At 38.4% G+C, this 21070-nt stretch overlaps 2 protein-coding genes across 4 annotated transcripts in view; both read right to left on the bottom strand.

The window, feature by feature from the left end:
* Positions 1 to 93: 93 nt before the first annotated feature.
* Positions 94 to 3651, bottom strand: LOC114148772 (olfactory receptor 10J4-like). The gene has a single exon (XM_028024264.1). It carries the CDS (start codon positions 2237 to 2239, stop codon positions 1277 to 1279), a length of 963 nt encoding a protein of 320 aa, XP_027880065.1. The 5' UTR covers positions 2240 to 3651; the 3' UTR covers positions 94 to 1276.
* Positions 3652 to 6037: 2386 nt separating this feature from the next.
* The window catches only part of mylka (myosin, light chain kinase a), a 59072-nt gene continuing 44039 nt past the window's right edge, over positions 6038 to 21070 (bottom strand). Inside the window, exons 22-37 of one of the 3 annotated variants that reach the window (XM_028024232.1) lie at positions 18178 to 18225; positions 17956 to 18083; positions 17721 to 17877; positions 16987 to 17177; positions 16802 to 16913; positions 15928 to 15966; positions 15748 to 15838; positions 15469 to 15672; positions 13586 to 13803; positions 12329 to 12452; positions 12097 to 12249; positions 11891 to 12014; positions 11213 to 11303; positions 10223 to 10351; positions 9962 to 10074; positions 6038 to 9290 (exon numbers count right to left, since the gene is read on the bottom strand). In XM_028024232.1, coding sequence (XP_027880033.1) covers positions 9159 to 9290; positions 9962 to 10074; positions 10223 to 10351; positions 11213 to 11303; positions 11891 to 12014; positions 12097 to 12249; positions 12329 to 12452; positions 13586 to 13803; positions 15469 to 15672; positions 15748 to 15838; positions 15928 to 15966; positions 16802 to 16913; positions 16987 to 17177; positions 17721 to 17877; positions 17956 to 18083; positions 18178 to 18225 — 2054 coding nt within the window. In that variant the 3' untranslated portion in view covers positions 6038 to 9158. The remainder of the gene's footprint in view (positions 9291 to 9961; positions 10075 to 10222; positions 10352 to 11212; positions 11304 to 11890; positions 12015 to 12096; positions 12250 to 12328; positions 12453 to 13585; positions 13804 to 15468; positions 15673 to 15747; positions 15839 to 15927; positions 15967 to 16801; positions 16914 to 16986; positions 17178 to 17720; positions 17878 to 17955; positions 18084 to 18177; positions 18226 to 21070) is intronic. The other 2 variants (XM_028024231.1, XM_028024233.1) reach the window with 2 other exon arrangements.

Raw genomic sequence — 21070 nt, 5'->3', positions numbered from 1 at the left:
GTCAGCGTAAAAAGTGGATTACCGCCACCTACAGGCCCGGAGGGACAACAGGAAATTAACAGAAAAAGCTACTTTTAAGTTTCTCAAACTTGTTTTAAAGTTTAAAGTTTCTCAGACTTAAAACAAGTTTCTTAAACTACGGTTCACGCTTCCTTGTACTGGCTTTGTAACTGAAATTCCATTTTCCAACATAAAATGTCTATTTAGGACATTTTATGTTTCTTTTTCAAATTAGCTCAAGATTTGATTTCTATCAGACAATTAAAAAGGTGAATCAGTAACAGTAATTCTTTTTTGTTTCAATTTGTTTTTACATACATTTTTTTTTACAAACCAGGAAGGCTCAAGATGAAGAAATAGGGCCTAAAACCAAAACTATTATGTAGATTGAATTCCGTTTTTTATCCTTAAATATCAAAAGAAAATACTTTAATTCAATCAGTTTTCCTGCTGCCCAGTAGCCGCCTGATGTATCCGGTGATGGCGCTCATATTCAGGCCGTACACTACCGGGTTGAACACGATCTGAACCAGAATGACCAGCACCAAAGTGAGCATGGAAGCTGCAGGCTGGTTTCTCGTCTAGATTAGCAAAATATTTCATTCTGCTTTTTACATTTTCACGTTTACTTCTCATTTAAAAAAAGAATAGGGAAAACGTTCTATTATGTTTCTCAAAATGGTCTATCCACTCTTCTATTTATCCCATTTCGACTAGACCTCTTTCTCAAAACTAAGTCATAAACTGATATTTGCCATAACAATTGTTCAGGGATGTTTTTTGCTGCAAGAAATAAGGCAGTGGTGATTCAACACTTTAATTTTAATCCATAAAATCAAAATTTCTTCTAGATTTTTTATTTATTATTTCAGTTTAGCTCAGTTTTCTCACTCCTCATGTGACAATGTTTCTGATCAACTCTAAGCTGTTAATCATGATTACCAAAGTACAGATCAGGAAGATGGATATTTATAAGAGGTCATTCTTAGTTCTGAGTTTATTTTGATTAACAAATAGAGAACAAAATCTACACATATGTAAAATTTCAAGCAAGAAACTCCTGTAAATGCAGAAATATTTCACAAAGCAGCAGTTTCTATACATATGTTCTTAAAATCAGGGGGAAAACGCTTGGAAAGTGCAAAACAGAATTGCATCAGAAATGTTAAAAATACATCCGTAAAAAAGGACGGAGTGATTTATTTTCTTTAAGCTATGACTCTTTATCCTGTAAATATCCAGAAACAATCTGTTAACATTTTACAGTCGTTTTAAATCAATCGGTTTTCCTGCTGCCCAGAAGCCGCCTGATGTATCCGGTGATGGCGCTCATATTCAGGCCGTACACTACCGGGTTTAACACGGACTGAGCCAGAACGATCAGAACCGAAGTGAGCACAGAGGATGCAGGCTGGTCTGCGCCGTGCAAGCGGCGCTGCAGCAGCTCCACCGCAGTGCAAGCGCTGTAGTTTATGAAGACCAGCAGGTGCGGCAGGCAGGTGCGTAACGCTTTGCCGCTAAAGCTGCGTGTGCGGCACAGGCAGACATAAAGGATGCTGCTGTAAGAGAAAAGTACGAAGGCGACGGGCAGCAGGGCAGTAGCAACAGAGGTGAATACGGCGAAAACGTCGCTAACCTGCGCCGCATTTCCGCCGCAGCTGAGTCTGTTTAAACTGTAAAGGTCACAGAAGAGCCGGTTAATGTGAGAGCGGCAGAGCGGCTGAAACGCGGCTAAAAGCACGATGATCAAAACCATAGTGGCGGGCAGCAGCCAACAGAACAGGAGCAGAGCGGCCACCGCGCGCGGCGACACCAACGCGGCGTAGCGCAGCGGGCGGCAGATCGCGACGTAGCGGTCAAAAGCCATGGCCGCCAGCAGCATGAAGGCCGAGCCGCCCACAGTGTATACAACCCACGCCTGGCACGCGCACGCAGACAGTGTCACCAGGACAGAGCCGCTCTCCCACAGCAGCTCCCGCAGCAGCCGTGGGTAGACCGCGAAGCCGCCCAGCAGCGAGTTCAGCAGCAGCGCGGCCACGAACACGTACATGGGTTTATGGAGGCTGTGGCGCGTGCAGATCACGATCAGCACGAGGCCGTCGCTGCACAGCGCGAACACAAAAGCCATAAGGAAGAGAAAGAAGAAGAGCAGCCGGTGACCAGACAGCTGCTGCAAGCCTTCAAGCGTCAGCGACGTCTGCGCGACGAACAGCGAGACGTTTAAAGCCGCTGCGGACATTAGATGGGCGGAAAGGAAACGAACTAGATGGAGGAGAACAGATGAACTTCACCGCAGCTGTAGACCACACACACACATTTGATGAACAACATATAATTACAAACATCTAATCAAAACATCTGAACAACAATATTGAGAAACTGGATCATCTGAACAGGAAACATTTAAAGTGATTTACAAACATTCAACCATCATTTAAGTAATATGAAATGTGAATCCTAAGAGACTTAATCTTCACATCTAAGACATAACACATAATAACACGTTGACCAGCCGACCATAACAGAGTCAGAACCTGAAGAACTTCTGGTCCAATGAGCTATGAGTTACTTTATGGGTCTCTGGTCTCTGTGGAGCTAATTAGTGATTGAATTTTTTCATAACCTGAGAGTTCGAAACAAGCACTTTAATGTCAAATCATAGAAACTTTTTAAACTATGAAAGTCTATGTGCAAGAATGAAGCACAGAAAGTGGGAATTAAACAAACTCAGTGTGGAAATCATTCAGTTAGAAGGGTCCTAGATTAGATTTAGCCATTTGTAGCACCTATAATTCAAAATGAGGAGGCCACCACTGAGATGGTTTTAGGTAAAATATTGCAGAACTACATAAATCTACACAAAAATGTCATATTTTGCAAAGAAACATAAAGATAACACTCTTAAGAACCAATTTAGACAATTTATCAGCAAAATAAAATCGTTGATTTGGGGTCAGTTACACTTTAAAACTCGTCACTTGCCCCAAGATTCAACTAAATCTGTATGGAAACTATGGTGGTGATGTTTTTAACAGGAAAAGGGCTAAATCAAATTCAACAACCTTGGGTCAGTCCTGGTTTGGATCATAAACAGTCATTCTGGTTTTACATTCATGAAGATATGAATCTTCTTAGTAGCAGCAGAAAACTACAACAGATTTTAATATCAGTAGAAACATTTCAAAAGGTTGTGCAGGATGAGGATATCCCTAAAACCACCATAATTACTCCACATACCCTTTGACTTTAAAGCTGCAGCATGCAACTTTTATAAAAATATTTTTTACATATTTGTTAAAACTGTCACTATGTCGTGACAGTGAAATATGAGACAGATAATCTATAAAAAGATTATAGATTATCGCTTCCACCTTCTCCCTGAACTGCTGTCTGAACAAATACACTGTTCACAACCAAAAGCAACCAATCAGAGCCAGGAGGAGGATCTTAGCGCTGTCAACCAACCTCATGAATGAGCTGCTAAAAGTGCTAAGGGGAAGAAACAACTTACTGTTTCAGGAAAATTAGGCTAGCATTCATGATAGGCTCTCATATCAAGAAAAAGCTGTAATGTTGTGCATGTAAGAGTGATTGACAGCGCTAAGACCCGCCCCCAGCTCTTATTGGTTGTTTCTAGTTAGCACTGGGAGAAGTTGGAGGTGGTTGATTTTTTTCACAGATTATCTGTCACATACTGTCATGAGATAGGGACAGTTTTAACAAATATGTAATATATACATATATTTTAAAATTTACATGCTGCAGCTTCTTTTCAGGGGTTGAAGGATTAATTCTTGCGCGAGTTGTCCTTCATTTTATTTGGGTGACATCTTTGGGACTAGCAGCTCTACTGGGTTTTTCAATGCCTACTGACACACAGCCTGATTATAAGCCCAAGAAAACGCCCGTGTGGATTATTGGTCCTACACCTTTGGGTCAAGGCATTTCTGCAGAGATATATTATCAAATAAGCTTCAGTTTGTGTCAAATTTATTGCTTTCTCAAACTGTAAAAGATTGCAGGAGTTTTTAGGAAGGGGTAATTTTACAGCCCTTTTCTCCACATGGCAGCATAATTTCTACAGCTGCTACAGAAAACGACAGTATTGTCTGGACCCAGAAATGTCTCCAGACATTTTGTAATGCTATAAATCCATGTTTGGCCCACACCTCACCATTGGTGCAGATCTTATTTGCACCTTTTGGTGCTATAAGCTAAGGAGGTCTATCCCCACAGGTTTCCGTCAATCCAAATGACTGTTTCTTTCTCGTTTAGGGTTGAAATAGAACACAAATAATACAAACTTAAAACAAAAAAGAGGCAAAGCAAAAGTAAAAAGTCAAGAATCAGAAAGTAAAGTTTAGTTGTGTTTTGATCCTCAGAGGAAGATTAATGGAAAAAACCCAAGAGTCAACTAACAAGAATGATGCAACAGCGTCCATGTTGTCCTGAGAGGACGGATTAACGAGCTGCTGGTCCTAACAGAGACATCAACAAGCGGCTCTCAGGTGAGCTCATTAAAGCCGATACAAACTGACCAGGTGCCGTCCCTCAACACACACGCTGATGTTTTTCATGAGACGAAATCAACAAGGTTATTAAAATAAACTGATCGGTATTTGTACCAGTTTTGCTCATTGATAGCTTGTGTCCATTCTGATAATCTGAATTCTTAAACGTAGATCTCTTCTGTCTTGCAAAGAAAAAAGCCAGAAATAAACTTTTTAAGACAGTGTTCATCATCTTTGGAGTTCCTCAGGATGTAACCATTATCTCAGAAGAGAGGGAGACAAATTCAGAGGCTGATTGATTTATTGTTCTCTTGCATTGAATCACACCTCTCATTAATGGAAAAACATACATTAACTAACAGGGATAGTACAAGAGACCTAGTTAAGTTCTTTAAACTTTATACTAACCAAATCCTGTTTTAACTGGAAGATTAATGTTGGGTTGACAGAATTACCCTCAAATATCTACACAGTAAATAGCCAGGTCATTGTGCTAAATGGCATTTCTGCACATTAAAATGTTCAGTAAAACACAATTCTTTGAGGCAAATTAATACTTAGCACACAAAATTAAATGAAAGTGACAATGAAAAGGGTGACAACACTAAACATCAATATTTTAGCGAAATGTGACAGATGTTCAAAATTAATCAAGAAAAAGAAAAATGGCACATAATATCTGAAAATAACAAAATGTCCAAATATAGAATACACATGGCCTTCTCCCTGTACTACCTCTGATAAAATATTTTGGAGTGTGAATGAGAGTAATTCTGAAATATCAGTGAAAACCCGGTCCTGATATCTAATTGCTGCTGGCGAGTCTGAAGGAGCTGCTTGAAACTGCAGCTCTGAGGAGGAGCTGCGTCTCAAAGGCGGAGCTAGGTACAACCAGGCGTTTTACACAGCTGAATGGTTGCCATGGAAATTAAAGGACTCTCAAACATGAAGCAATAAGAGCAACGCTCCAGATATGCTTTTGTTGAATCACAATATAACATGATGTAAAGCTAAAAACTATATAGACATTTTACACACTACCACCCTTTAACATTATCTGGATTCAACAGCAGCAGCTAATTTACAGTTTCATTGCTAAAAAATGAATTTTATTTTTTTTAACCTTCGGTTGGTTTCTTGAACATGATTCTGGTCAACAGAATGTCTCAAGGTGATCCAGATGTGTAAAACCGCTGTTAGCATGTGCACACTCACGGTGCATTTAAAGACAGTCGAGGCCAGCTAGCTAATGCTAGCTAGCTGGCATTAGCATGTGTGCATTTCAAGATGGCGGAGGCAGCTACAGGAAGTCAATTTTTCTTCCCCCAATTATGTTCAATTGTTTATTCTTGATAAGGGTTATGAGTCAAACAGTAAAATTACAGGTTTAAAAATAACAGTTTTGCTGCATAAATGAATGGATTACATATGAAGAGGCTCTTATGGGCTGTTTAAAGAAAAGATATTCTATGATAAACAGAAAATATCATCCATAAACCTGATTTTGAAACATACAAGAGACTACATTTGTTTAGTGATAAAAATTTATTTGTTTTTTGTAAGTAACTACAGTCGTAGTGTTCTCATACAGTTCATCAAACTGGTATATTTTTATAAAAATTAAAGTAATTAAATCTACATACATCTAATACAAAAACAAAACAAAGAGTGAGTCCACCTCTGCTTTAATAGGCGAGGACATGAAGTGCTGCAACACCTTTCTGGAATAATTATCATATAATTAAAAATCTGTGCATTAAATAACAAAAAAACAGACTCCGAACACACAAACCGGATGGTTGAAAACTGCAGAGGAAACACTCACACACGCATACACGCGCACACAAACACCCCTGTGAGTTAGCAGAAAAAACACAAACATCTTTGGTGTCTGATTTTTAAGAGGAATCAGATTTCATGAAAAGGTTCAAACACAAACAGCTGGAATGTGACTTTCACCCAGAGTTTCTGCCGCCACACAGAGAGACTTCACAGCAATCCAATGAAACATTTAATCTGCTCCTATGTGATGCTTGGAGTCAGAAACTGGGGAATTCATGCTGAGGTTTGAGATTTTCCTGATTCATGAACAGTTTTTTAAGGCCACAGAGGAAGAAAATCGTCCCACAGCGTGACGGAGAAACTCTGACTCAGGGTGACGCTTTAAGGCTAACAGCAGGAGGCCAAACGTGACTGAAGCTTCGCAAACCTGCAGCTGAAACACAAAATGAAGATAAAGAGTGAAGCTGGATTGTTGGATATCAACAGGAGAAGCTCAGTTGCAGAAGATAAAGAACAAATGTGATCACTGCAGAACCTCCAGTTCAGACTGGGCTCAGCGCAGCGTTAAGGCACAGAAACAGTGACCTGAGCTGAGTAAAGATGGCCGCCACACCTTCTTCAGATTAAAGGAAAGTGTCGAACGTTTTTCATTTGTGTTGGTGTCATTTTAAAGATATTAATAATTGTCAATGTATAGCACTTATTTTTAGAATTATTTGGTAGATTGTAACTGTTTATATGTTTTTGTAAAGTATGTTGCAGGCGCCTCTTGTAAATGAGATAATGAGTTTCAAGAGATTTTTCCTGTGTAAAGGAAGGATTACATTTAAATGCGTCCAGAGGTCAAAGGTCAATCAGCAAGTCCACGTTTACAAAGTAAAGAAAATTTGGTGTCAATAACTGAACAAACTAGCAAAAATAATTTAGATCAATTTTGTTAATGTGGGAGTGGAAGGGTAAGTTAATTTCTGGTGGCCTCTGGAAACTTTTGTCTTTAAATCTTACAAATTATAGCAGCACAAACAAAAACGCTATGCAGCACAAACAGCTAAATTAACGTATATTAATTTTGATTTAGTTAATGTGGCACTGTGAGGGCTGGGTGATCTCTGGTAACTTTTTTAAATCTTGAAAAGTATAGCGGGACAAAAGAAAATTTTTGCAGCACAAATATCTCAGGTAACTTTTTTTTACATCTTCAAAATAACGGACTCTCAAACAGAGTTATGTTTGAGCATAAAGTAGTTTATACTAGTTTGTTTGCAAACTAGCATAAACATGGCACATTTGATTGACACCACATTTAATTTGATATTGTAAATATGTAAATTCTGCTTAACCTTTGATGACGTTTGGAAACATTTATTAATATCTTTAAAATCAAAGTGGCACATGAAAATGTTTGCTGCACAGACGTTTGACTCCAATCATGTTTAATTTAAAGAAGGCGGGTCGGCCATCTTCACTCTGTTCCCTCCTGCACTTGGATCAGACAAAAAGGTTAAACTTAAAGTGTTGGCAAACTTTCCTCATGCTTTGAAACGTTGTTTTCAAATCAAACAGGGACAAAGTGAGGCATTATGAATTAAACATGTACAGGTTAAAGTTCAGTGACATCACAGCTTCCATAAACTGAACAATCATATGAAAGCAAGCTGTAAGGCAGGAAGGAGCCTGTTGGAGGAACCTTCAGAGTCCAAGTGAGAAAGATATTTGATGTTTTTAAATTGTGAATCTTGTAAAATCAGGAACTGGTTATGGCTGATCTTCATGTGAAACGGCAGGAAGTATCTGTGTGGTTATTTTGGAGGAGCAGTTGTTCACAGGAAGACAGTTCAACTGATGTGACCTCATATGAGATGGGATGGTGGGCGGGGCATCAGGTGGGCGGAGTCTAACACAGGAAGCTGCAGGGATGAATTGTTTGGTGCATTCACACCAACCCTGTTTAGTCCACTTTAATCAAACTCTAGTTAATTTGTCTAGAAAGTCTGATTTGTTTGGAGAGATGTGAATGTAAAATAAACTCTGCAAACTAAAAAGCAAGAACTGGTCCGTCTACAAACTTCAGTCTCGGTTTGATTGAAGTGAACTCTAGTGTGGTTCGAATGTACTGTATATGTGAAGGCCAAGCTTACTGGAGACCGAAACAAAAGCAGGAAGCAGACTACAATGCAGGACATTCTGGGTAAATACAACCAAAGCAAAGGCAAGAGTCTACTGCTACTGGGAGAAATGGCTTTTGTTGAAGACTGAAGAGAAATCCTACAACCGCTAAAATCTGATGCTACTCCATTTGTTTACATTTCCTGAAGAAGGAAGTTGCACTCATCTCTTCTTCAGAGGTTTTTGTGCTGTTTCCTTCAGTAGTTCTTGTTGCAGCGCCCCCACAGGCTGGGAGGGGAACAGCTTTTTAAATTGTTTTGGTTTGTTTGACATAGTGAACTGCACCTCCTGAAAATGAAACAAATATTGCAGTTTTGGTCTCCAACTGAACGGAGTTTACCAAACTATCATGTGTGAAAACACCCTAAAACAGAGTGTTAAAGCCAAATATAGGAGCTTGTTGTGTGAAAAAGACATTTTGGTTTATAATATGGGAAAAATTTAGCATGTTTCAGTCTTTTACGCTTTACTTCCTGTTGGAATCAGGGCCCATCAAGCTCCAGGTAGGAGCTTGATGTGCTTTAAGATTGTCACACATCAACCGACCAATCAGAGCGAATCGGCTGCAGATCTGCACATGCTCAGATTCAGGTATGAGAAACTCCGCCCACCTGTACCTCCCACCCCTAAATGTTACTGTGGGTGAATTTTCTGACAGGCTGAGGAGCAGCAGGCCTCCTAAATGTCCAACAGGAATCTTTATTCTTCCTCTTCTTCCTCCTCCTCGTCCTCTCCAGCCATCACCTCCACCAGCAGATCTGCTGTGCACGTCGCCTCGCCGAGACTGTTGACGGCCTTCACCATGTACTTGGCATCATCGTCACCTGAAACCTGCAAGTTAACATCAGAAAACAATAAAGCACTGCAAAAATATACAATCTTAAGTATTTTTGGTTTAATTTTAATGGAAATATCTTAATACACTTCAAATAAGACAAAACTAACTTAAAAGTAACTTTTCGGCAAGCTATTGTAGGTCACTTTTAGTCAATAATTCCTTAATATTGAAGAAACGTTACTATTTCCACTTATAACTTGGGAAAATGTTTTGACAGTGAAAAAATCTGCCAGTGGAACTAGAACTTTATAAAATTTATATTAAGTAATTATTGATTTAAAACAAGCTCCAATATCTTTCAGAAAAATTACTTGCAAGTTAGTTTGTCTTATTTCAAATTAACTAAGACATTAGCACTAGAAACTAGGTGAAAAATACTTGGTAAGATGTTGTGTTTTTGCAATCAATAAATATAATTCATTTAAATATAGCAACAATATGTTCAGAAACACTGTTGTGTCATGTTACAATCACATAATTCATTATATTTCAGGCGGATTTTATGTAATGCAGCAACACAAAGTACAACAAAACTGCATGATGGAAGGAAAACAAAACTTTAAGTTGCAGAAAAGTTGAATCATTATTTCTGACCGACACAGCAGCTTCAGTATCCAGGTCGTTCAAACTAAAAAAAGCAGTGCAGCACCAGATGAACTCTGACCTCTGAAATGATCAAACTGCAGTTTCCTTCTTCATCGTAGTCAATCTGGAAATGTCGGGTCTCTTTGATTGGCTGGTCGTCTTTGTACCAAACCACCTCAGGGTCAGGGTATCCTAAAGCAGAAAGTTTATAGAATTAAAATCCATTTTTATTTGTGTAAAATCAATTAATATGCTTCAAAAAGTTATGTTTACTGTAAATTGTTAATAGCATCTTATTTATGATCATCAGCTGATCAATGTGTACATTGATCGGCTGTACCTTCTATTTTGCAGTCGAAGCGAGCGGCGCTGCCTTCCACCACCTCCACGTCTTTAATGACTGAAGTGAAAGTGGGTTTACTCTCCGTCTTCTGTTCGTACTCCAAACACTCCAGGAACTGATTATCCTCTGAAAACAAACAAGATCAATTCTGTGGCTTAGAGAGACGGTTTGTTTGTCTTGTTTTATATCAGTGTTTGTTGTTTTCTGTCTGTTGCAATTTTGCCAACATTCAGGCATTTTGAGATTCTGATCTTCAGATTTTGCACTGCAAAAACAAAATTCTACCGAGTGTTTTATCTAGTTTCTAGTGCAAATATCATAATACACTTGAAATAAAACAAACAAACAAAAAAACCCAACTTACAAGTAATGTTTAAGTAAGATATAGAACCTTGTTTTAAGTAAATGATTCCTTAATATTTATTAAAAACACACTAATTCTACTGGCAGATATGTTTACTAATAAAATGGGAAAATGTCTTTTTATAAGTTAAAAAAAATCTGCTATTAGAATTAATACTTAAAAAAAATAATATTAAGGAATCATTTACTTAAAATAAGCTCCTAAATCTTGATTAAAAAGTTACTTGTAAGTTAGTACACCTTAAATGACAAAACTCAGATATTTGTACCAGAAACCAAAATACAAAAATACTTTGTAAAATTTAGTGTTTTTGTAGTGTGTTTACTGTATTTAGTAAACAAAACCCATAAGTTTAGTATTTCATCTGATTCGTAACTATAAGGTCATTTTTGAGTTGTTTTTGGGTCTCGGTGTTTGTAATTGTTTTGAAGACTGTTGTCCACAGTGAGCCCGGTTCTGCTGAAAGTTTGTCCCTGTTAAAAACTAGTTGTTTCTTGTCACTTCACCTCATGCAGTCCTTAGATACTTTTTACCATCTGACATTAGACGGTCAGCTGAATATGAGTCCTAGTGTTTGATAATTAGGATTGAATGGTGAAAAATGACTCGATTGGGTTCGGTACCTTCAGTGGGTGAGCCTTTCTTTGCACTAACTCCAGCCATCATGGCCATGGAGGAGAGTCTGCCAATCGCTCGAACAGCGTGACCCGTTTTCTGTCAGAGAAAAAGAAACATTCATGTTCAAATAGGATAGATGACGATTTCTGTAGGTGTTAAACTTAAAGCCCGGCCCACTGTAGCTTTTAATATGTGACACACACAAAAAAAGAACCTTCAAGGTAACAGTTGTGACTCAAATATTATTTTATCAATCAAATCAGTTTTTATTTGTACACTTCCACATTACGTCAATCAGTCCCTCCAGTTTTTAGCCATTTTGCAATTCTGGAACAAAATCAACAAATCCCTGAATTTTTTCGAGCTAATGCATCATTTTGAGTTTACTGAAAATTTACTGCAAAAATGGTCAAAAACATTGAGTTGGAGTGATGCTAACGCACACCTGCAGGTGGCAGTATTTCTTCCTTCTACTACAATGCTGCATCAGCCTTACTTGATGTCAGGTTATAGTCTGATTGATACGAGTAACAAAAACTCAGATCTATTGTCATACATACACAATTAACCCTTGAAAACATTCATGATCTTGATAAAAATGGCCCAAAGTGAAACTGAGTTTTCCAGTCCTGCTGTGGAGTGCTTTGCTGTTAAATATGATTGATCCTCATGTTGGTGTTTACCTGCCACTTCCTCCTCAGGATGTACTTCTTCATCCTCTCCTTGGACAGCTTGGTAGTCTTCATGGTGTTGGTGTCCTGTTTCAGCCAGGGGTGTTCAAAACACTGAGGGCAGGACAGCCGAGCCCTGAGGAGTCGCATGTTACACTGTAAACACTCAGAGTGATTGCAGATATTCAGCTTTTATACTGTAAAAACATCAGGGTTACTTCATGTCTTTTTTCAGCAGGTTGGTGATGAAGTCTTTGGCGTTTTCAGAGATTTCATCGAAGGCCTCGTCCTCAAAGTCCCAGGTCGCCGAGGTAACATTGGCCAGAGTCTCGTTGTCGTTGTCGCCCATGAAGGGAGAGAGACCGCTCAACCTGAGGGAATGGACAGAAAGAAAACCTTAGCTAACGTTTAGCTAGCTGAGTCGGAGTTAACAGAGTGTCGTTTCCTCACAGGATGTAACAGATGACTCCTATACTCCACATGTCTGTGGGGTAACTAATGGCTTCATAATTTATCACTTCAGGAGCCACAAACTCTGGAGTCCCAAACAAAACCTTCAAAGTTCCAGCGTTTGCTGTAGGGGGATAAAAAAAAGTTAAATAATCGCCATTAGAAAAAGAAGAAGAAACAGGAAGAAATACTGACAGAAGTTAACGGTTCGTCTCAGTAGCTGCGTCTGTTTCCATCAGAGATGTTCACAAGTCATTTTATTCAATTCCAAATCAATTCTCAAGTCTTCATGGAAACAAGCCTGTTATATTTTTGTAAACAATTAAGAAAAAATGGTGTAGTAAGTGTGCCGGACCAATCGGTGGCGCTGTAGCACTGCCAGAGAACAGCATCAAAAGCACCAAACTGCATTGTTGCTTCTTTTAAACATGTTGGGCTGGAAAAAACTAGTTTGTGCAGGTTACTAATATTTAGACTACATTTCACAACATTTGATGAGTTTTTTAGAAAGTATTCAGATAAAAATGATTTTGAAATGCTTGTAGCTGTGCAGTAGAAAAGCACAAGACTTGTACATTTAAATAAATGGTGTTCTTGCACCAGTTGTATTAATTTATTTTGAAATAACTAGAATCTGTTGAACTTGGCTAGTCAAGTGTTATGTAGTGATATTAGTGATATTGTAAAGCAGAAATCAAAGTGCAAATGCATGATTTAAAATGACATGGCGGCACAAAAAAATATATATAACACAAAAATAAAAAATAAGTCTGGTCGTGTTCAAAGAGTCCAACTCCTCTGCAGTCCAAAGAGGATATGGTTCTGGACAGAACATCATAAAGGACAACCAAAACATTTGGAATTGCAAACATAATTTTGCTTAATGGAAACCTGCTAATTCTGGAAAAAAAAGAAGTTTTTTGATAAAAAGTTTTTGTGCTAGGATCAGGTGGATTTTCGGCTGTATAAATATTAATGTATTCTGCACAAAACTGCAATGACAAATTTTTTTGCATCATACGAGCCACATGACCAACAACTGGCAGAAAAGATGAAGAAGACAACAGAAAATAGTTGGAGGACGATTGCGCAGCATGTTTTTAATGACCAAACTTATTTATGTCTGACTACAATTGCGTTTCTTATTTAATGGAAACTGTAAAACAGTGTTTTTTCAACATGAGCAGCATATCGCCAAAGTTTTGCATACATTTCTAATGGAAACGCAGCTGGTTATATTAATCTGAGCCTGGTTACCGAGCCGGCGGGCGAGGCCGAAGTCGATGAGTTTGATCTTGCTGCCGGTTTTGTTGACACACATGATGTTTTCTGGTTTGAGGTCGAGGTGGACGATCCCCTGCTTGTGGATGAAGTTGACGCCGTCGATGATCTGCAGCATGTATTTAATCACCTCCCTCTCCGTCAGCTCAAAGTCCTCGTCGATGATCCGCTCAAACAGTTCGCCGCCAGAGATCCTGCAGACAGAGGTAACGACTCAAACTGATTCATTACTCCATTTAGTTACTTCGCACCCTAAATGGTTCCTATATTTGAGGTTTTGTAATTGACCAGCACAAATTAGCACAAAAATGAAAGTGTAATTCCTTAATACTGATGAAAAAGAAATAATTATAAGTGAAATAATCTGCCAGTCTAACAAGACATTATTATTTCATCGGTTCTGATAAATAAATTCTCAGCATTATTATTTTTTCACCAATGACCCCCATGACCATACGGAGGATTTTCTCAAAATAAAAAACTAAGTTTGATTCTCTGGTGAAACTTGTTTGTTTGTTTGTTCCTTCATGGTGACGTCTGCTGCTGTTTCCATAGTGAAGCTGCAGACTGAAATGCTGCAGTCAGATAATCCGACTATAAACACATCTCTTCCTGTTTGTATTCCCAGTTTTCATCGTGTCAGCACTTATTTGTTGCTTCCGTTCTAATGTTTATTTATCAGAGTTAAATCGAAAGCTAGATGTTGACTTGTTCCTGTTTGACATGAGAATTTCTTCTGAATGAAAATCAGCTGAAGGTTCAGCTGGAAAGCAGGAATGACTAAAAAAGAAATATGTTTTAGGATGAGATGAGGTCAAACTCTGGCTCTAAAATTAGCAGACAGGAAATATTTGCCCCTGAATTCCTCTCATAGCAGAGGAGGAAATTGTTTTCCAGTGTTTTTCACTGAAAAAACATTTTGTACTTGGAAAGAAAACAGCGCAGAGATCTGATCTGTGATATTCTGCTGCAGGTTGGCATAAGGGATACAAATGAAAAACAAAATGTGATTTTTTCATCTACTCAATAATAAGCCAGCTGTAAAACTTTAATCAAACCAGTAAAGTAGTCTTATTTTTTATGGAAGGGGATCTGTAAATTATTGCAGATCCAAAATGTAAAAATAGTTTTTGCAGGCTTGCCTCATTAAAAGAAAGGAATCCATTTTGGAAACTTTTAACGGGACTGAAAGTAATGCAAGTTTCTTTTTGTCAATTCTGAGCAATAAAAACAAGATTTAGGTCACTTTTATTAAAAATTTTTTTTTTTAAATTAAAAGAAGATCTGGGTGCATCACAAGAAAATACAAAACATTGCAAAAACACAAAATCTTGTATTTTTTATCTAATTTCTACTTAAAGTAATCTAATCTACTTGAAATGACAACATTAACTTGCAATTAACTTTTCAACAAGATATAGGAGCTTGTTTAAAGTTAATAATTCCTTATTTTGATTAAAAATGTTCTTCTCTGGCAGATTTGTTCACTTACGAGAAGAATGTCTTCTTATAAGTGAAATAATCCACTAGTGGAACTAGTCATTTTTAAATCTATACTTAAGAATTATTGACTTAAAACAAGTTTCTAAATCTTGCAGAAAAGTTAATTATAAGTTAGTTTAGTCTTGTTTTAAGTGTACACAAGAAACTAAACCTTAAATACTTGGTAAGACTTTGTGTTTTTGCAGTGAAAGCTGATCTGGGTGCTGGATATTGAATACGTTGTAGCCAAGATTTTCTGATGTGATATTTTCATTTGTCTGGACTAATTTTGCCTGGATTAAAGATAAAAAAGTCTCAAATGTCCTCCTGGTCTGTGAGGTAGAAGCAAAGTAAAACCCTGCAGAGGGAGCACCTACATCTCCAGCACCATGACGATGTCGGATTTGCCCTCGAAGGCGTCGACACACTGGACCAGTTTGGGGTGATGCAGGGAGTTCATGATGCTGATTTCCTGTCGCACATTCTCCTTGTCTTTGGCCGAATACGCCTTGATAAACTTCCCAGCCCAAACCTTCTTCGTGGATTTCTCCAGCAGCTTGAAGACCTGACCAAACTTCCCCCTGAGACAGAAACGACACACTTTACGCTGCGCTCGCTCAGCCGTGGTTGCTAGGCGACGGTGGGCGGAGCCTTACGTTCCCAGCCGCTCCTCCACGTCGTAAAGCTCCTTCACCTTCACATCGGTTTTGATGGTCACGTCTCGGTACTCTGGCTCTTTTTCCGAGTCTAAACACAAACAGGAAGCAGGGTGTTGTGGTTCTCATGGCTGATAAACATTGTGGTTAGTTTGTTTATGTGCAGACAGAGGCTCATACCTTCATCCTCCTCCTCTGCCTCAGCATCATCCTGGTTATCTGTTAGAGGAATTAAAGTAGCAGCCGTGTTAGTCCAGTTAGTCGTTTTAGTTCAGCCTCTGTAATTCAGCTGACCTGCTAAAGCCCAGTTAGTCAGATATGGTTCTGGTTTAGTAGCAGTTGGATTCAGATTAGAACTGGGTAAATCAATTAATCAATTAATCACAGGATAAATTAAATTGAGCTCAACAATTTCCATCTGAATATTGTTTTTCTGTTTTTTCTCTCTCTTTCTACCAAATACTGGATAAGAAAAGTCTTCAGTCTGGTGCTTTGGCCCGAACTACCTCCTCATTTCAATTAATAGTTCATTTTATTTGTTGTTTCTGTTTTGTTTATTTATTTTGGATATTTAAAATGTCATCCAGTTAAAATGTTATATGTAATGAGAAATTAAAGTTTATTAATTTCTAAAAATATGTTTTTGCATTATTATGCCACACTGCAAAAACACAAAATCTTTCTAATGCAAGATTTTGTTAAACAAATGTTTTAGTTCACTTGAAATGAGAGAAAACCAACTTAAAAGTAACTTTTCAGCATAATATAGGAGCTTGTTTGAGGACAATAAAAATACTAGTAGCACCAGCAGATCATTTCACTTGTAACAAAACATTTCTCCCAAGTTTCAAGTGAAAAATCTGCCTGTGGAACTAGAAATGTTTCATCAACATTAAGGAATTATTGACTTAAAACGAGCTCCTATATTTTGCTGAAAAGTTACTTCCACATTACTTGTTTACGGCGATAAACAGAAACTGGACCTTCAGTCAGAAACCTTGTTACATGGATTTCTGTCAGAACATCTACAGAAAGTTTAGTTTGAGGTTCTCACCGTCATCCACTAGTCCCATTGTTACGGCTTCAGACTCGGCACTCGGCTCTCCGATGCCGTAAATGTTCTGAGCTCGAATTCGAAACTTGTACTGTCGTTCTGGAAGAAGGTTCTGGAAGCACAGACACTCCGTTTAACCTCTGACCTGAACGGCCCCTGTGTTGGGTTAGGAGATGAGAGCCCACCTGGATGTTGTAGGAGGTGCTGTTGCAGGACACCAGCTGCTTCCACTGCTGGTCCACGGAGTCCCAGATCTCCAGGTGGTAGGTCTGCACGGCGCTGCCGCCGTCGTAGGTCGGCCCGTACCACGACAGGGTCAGGCTGGCGCGCCGGATGTCAGAGGTCGCGGGGACCTTTGCTGGGGGGTCGGGCTTGTCTGAGGAGGATTTACAATTGTGAATATTATCACTGCAAAAAACACAAAATCTTAGCAAGTATTTTTTTTTGTCTAGTCTCTAGTGTAAATATCTTATTTACGTACAAATGACTTTTCGACAGGATAAAGAAGCTTGTTCTAAAAATAACCTATAAAGATATTTATTACACTTTTTGCACAAAATCATCTCAGCTAATGATATTTTCATCTGCTTTAAAGCCTCTTATCACTTTAAATCCAAATAAGCTGCTCTTGTCCACAGCCTCCAACTCAACGTTTCCACTCACACATGAAAACAACTGCAAACAGACGGGAAATTGTACAACAGTACATCTTTGAAATGCATAAGTGGAGCCTCCTGCACAACCAACAACAATGCAGCAAGTGGTTTCTGGGTGGTAAGTCAACAACAAAACACTAGTCTTTTCCAGCAGCCATTGTAGAGCGCATGCTGCAGTAAAACCAGCTGACCAAACATGCTGGAGTTCAGCGAGTGTTTTATAATTAGCTGGTTTCAGCCTCTCAGCAGACGTATTTCTTTACCAACGATGGTGAGGTTGAGTGCGGCCTGTCGGAGGCCGTAACTGTTCCTCAGCTCCACGGTGTAGCAGCCGCAGTGCTCCTGCTGCCCGCTGGTGATGGTCAGCTTACTGCTGCTGTCTGTGCTCTCTATGGAGACGTCCGAGGATCCCTCCTGGATCTGACCCACACAAATACAGCAAACACTCCCAGTCAGAAGGTTTCAGGTTGAACCAGTGTGGGTGAATGAGAGACTCACTGGTTTCCTGAACTTCAGCCAGGTGCAGGTGATGGGTGGAGCTCCGGAGTATTTGCAGAGGATCTCCACCTTTTCTCCTGCCAGGATTTTCATATCTTCTGGGAACTGGAGGATCTGAGGAGGCAAAGCTGCACAAAAACCCCCAAATAATTAATAAAAACCAGTAGATAACATTCAGTTCAGATCCATGTATGTTTCTGGTTATCAGTTGGTGTGTTTCACCTTGTTTGGGAGGAGTCTTTGGAGTTGGCTTCTTTATTCTGGCTTCACCTGAAGGAAACAAACAGAGCCGTCAGTCAGCTATTGTTGTGACTTTTTAGTTGTTTAATTCAGTTAGTTTTTTTTTCTCAGAAGAGTTTTTGTGGCACTAGTGGCTCGTATTTTTGGTGACAGTAGGCAGACAGGAAAGAGGGCAAAGAGAAGGGGGAAGACATGCGGCAAAGGTCGCCGGGACCGGGAGTTGAACCCGCGACGAGGACTAAGGCCTCCAAACGTGGGGCGTGCTAACCCCCTGCGCCACCACAGCAGTTAGTTTCAGTTAGTTTTCAGAGTGAGCTTGCTAGTTTTTATTAGTTAAATTATGTCATAACAGGAGGAAAGTAACCGGCTTTCTACCGGTGTGGAAAGCCGGTTACTTTCCACACAAGTAACTGGCTTGTGTGGAAAATACAAAATCAATTTAGCTTCAGTTCAAAAGGCTAATAAATAAATTCATAAGCATGAAAATGAAGGAGCAGAAGACAAAGTTAAATCCATCAGTTAATTCTGTAAACATTCAAAATCTGCTCCTTCATTTTAACAACTCAGATCTGTTTCACTCTGGTAGTTTATTCACGTTTTCCATCACATTTTTTACAACTTGTACCATAAATTAAAGTTTGATTTGCTCTTCGTGTGATTGTTTCTTCATGTGTGCAGGAGTGACAGTCTTGGAACAGAAAGTCCGACTCCATCAGAGAAAAGCAGCAGAACAAAAATGTCAGACGGCAAAGGAGCGTCTCTGACGCCCATATAAGGACAACCTAATAATAGTCCCTCGTGAGCAGGAAGTAGCTCATGGAGTTTGTTATTTATTCTCCAGATGAATAAGAGGCCAAAATCTTATGATGTTGAAAGGTGAAGGTCTGCCTTCTTTCTCCGTATTGTTTCTGATTTATCATTTCAGAGAAGGCCGCCGTCACTTTAGGTTCCTATAAACTCCACAATCAGGAGAACATCTGGTTTTAAAACAGAAGCACAAAACTTTTTCCACTTCACACACACTCACTAACTCATCTCTTTTACAAACCCTGCTGGCATTTCACTGTTAATAAAACCCGACATGTGACAGAAGCTCAGCAAACACCTTAATATGGGTAACAAAAGTTTATTTACTGCCTGAAGGAAGAAAGGATGAAACAGGGACGAGGATAAATCAGACAAAACTGTAATTCCTTATAGCCCAGATGGTGGTGTTGATGCTTCAGTGTTTAAATACAAGCAGCATAAAAAAACCCTTAAAGCGCTTCAGAAGCAGGAGGATTTATTTCTCTAAAAGTCTTTAATCAAAGAAAATAGACTGGAAGAAAAAACAGATGAGTCCCAGATTGATATACACTGCAAAACACCAACTCATACAAAGTATTTTTGGTCTAGTTTCTAGTGGAAACATTGTAATACACTTGAAATATGACAAAACTAACTTATGAGTAACTTTTCACAAAGATTTAGCAGCATGTTTAGAGTCAATAATTCTTCAATATTGATAAAAAGTTCTAGTTCCACATGCAGATTATGTCACTGTTAAATCTAATATAACTAAAGCAGAGTTATCACAAATGAGTGAATTTCTACCCATAAATAAAAACTAAATATTACACATTATTATGTGTCTTTAATGAGCCAAATTCATGTAAATGTGAGCGCAACGCCCCCTGCTGCATGCAGGATTACTAACAAGAGAAAAACTGAGCTATGGTTTTCTAATTATCTTTTTCTACAGAACAAACAGAACAATTCACAGCTTTTATCGATAAATAAGGTTGTAAATATCTCAGATCAGAAAAATATGATCTACTTTGCAGAACGAACAGAACCAGAACACAGAGAATAAAACATTTCTTCTCAGCTACAGCAATTAAAGAGACCTGCTTGATCCTTTAAAAACATCTTACAGCCTTCAGTCAGAAATCTGGGCTTCAGTTTAATGTCGCCAAACACATTTCAGGCTTTTTTCTCATTAATAATCTTAGTTTTCCTTCCTGAACATCTGAAGTTGCTTAAATAAGTGATGCATTGTTTCTAGTTTTTTAAAGGACAGAGTTATTTAAAGTGAGACTGAAGCTTTTCATCAAGTTAATTGCATCTACAGTTAACGAAGTGCTTTCAAAGTGTCAAACAACTAAAATGAATGTGTCAAACTTGAGGTCTTGGGGCCAAACCCGGCCCGCCATAACTTTTTATGTGGCCCTCACTTAAACAAAACCTTCAAAATAACAGCCGTGTTCTTAAATATTGATCAAATCAAAACCATTTTTTGCTGTATTCTGCCAAATTATATCAATATGAGAAGATGTTAAATATGGGAATAACTGATTGAAAGCAAATTCAACTATTTATAAATATTTTAATTGAATAGAAACAAGCCTAATTGCTCTGCACAGGGGAAATTCAAGCATAGCAGCCGCAACAGGCAGAAAGGTTCACACAACGTTCTTCGTGTTAGATACAATATAAATATATATATAAAGATTAACAAGATCAATACATGATCAATACTTTCTGCTACAACTGACCCTTTGAGGACATTCATGATATTAATGTGAAACAACATGAAAATGAGTTTGACACACCTGAACTAAAAGAAGAAAAAATAAATGAAATATAAAAATCAACAAAAGTAGAACAACAAACACTCTATAAACACTCTAGCTATAAGAGAAAGCTGCATTTCCATTAACTTTATAACATTTTCAATATCAGTTTGCTTAATTGAAACATGATTATTTTTTTAAAAAACACGTTTTTCAATAAAATTGTTTTCGTGCTGGACTGAGGTGTTTTTAACAAAACTGCAATGGAAACACTTTTTTCGCATCACACTAGTCATGCAATCAACAAAGAGTACTAGTTAAAA

Source organism: Xiphophorus couchianus, chromosome 7 (genome assembly GCF_001444195.1).
Source record: "Xiphophorus couchianus chromosome 7, X_couchianus-1.0, whole genome shotgun sequence".
Taxonomy (NCBI): domain Eukaryota; kingdom Metazoa; phylum Chordata; class Actinopteri; order Cyprinodontiformes; family Poeciliidae; genus Xiphophorus; species Xiphophorus couchianus.
This window is presented reverse-complemented; position numbering and strand designations above follow the sequence as displayed.

What these genes read in the sequence shown, in the direction of transcription:
- LOC114148772 (XM_028024264.1), bottom strand. Translation starts at nt 2,239, where the DNA reads ATGTCCGCAGCGGCTTTAAACGTCTCGCTGTTCGTCGCGCAGACGTCG.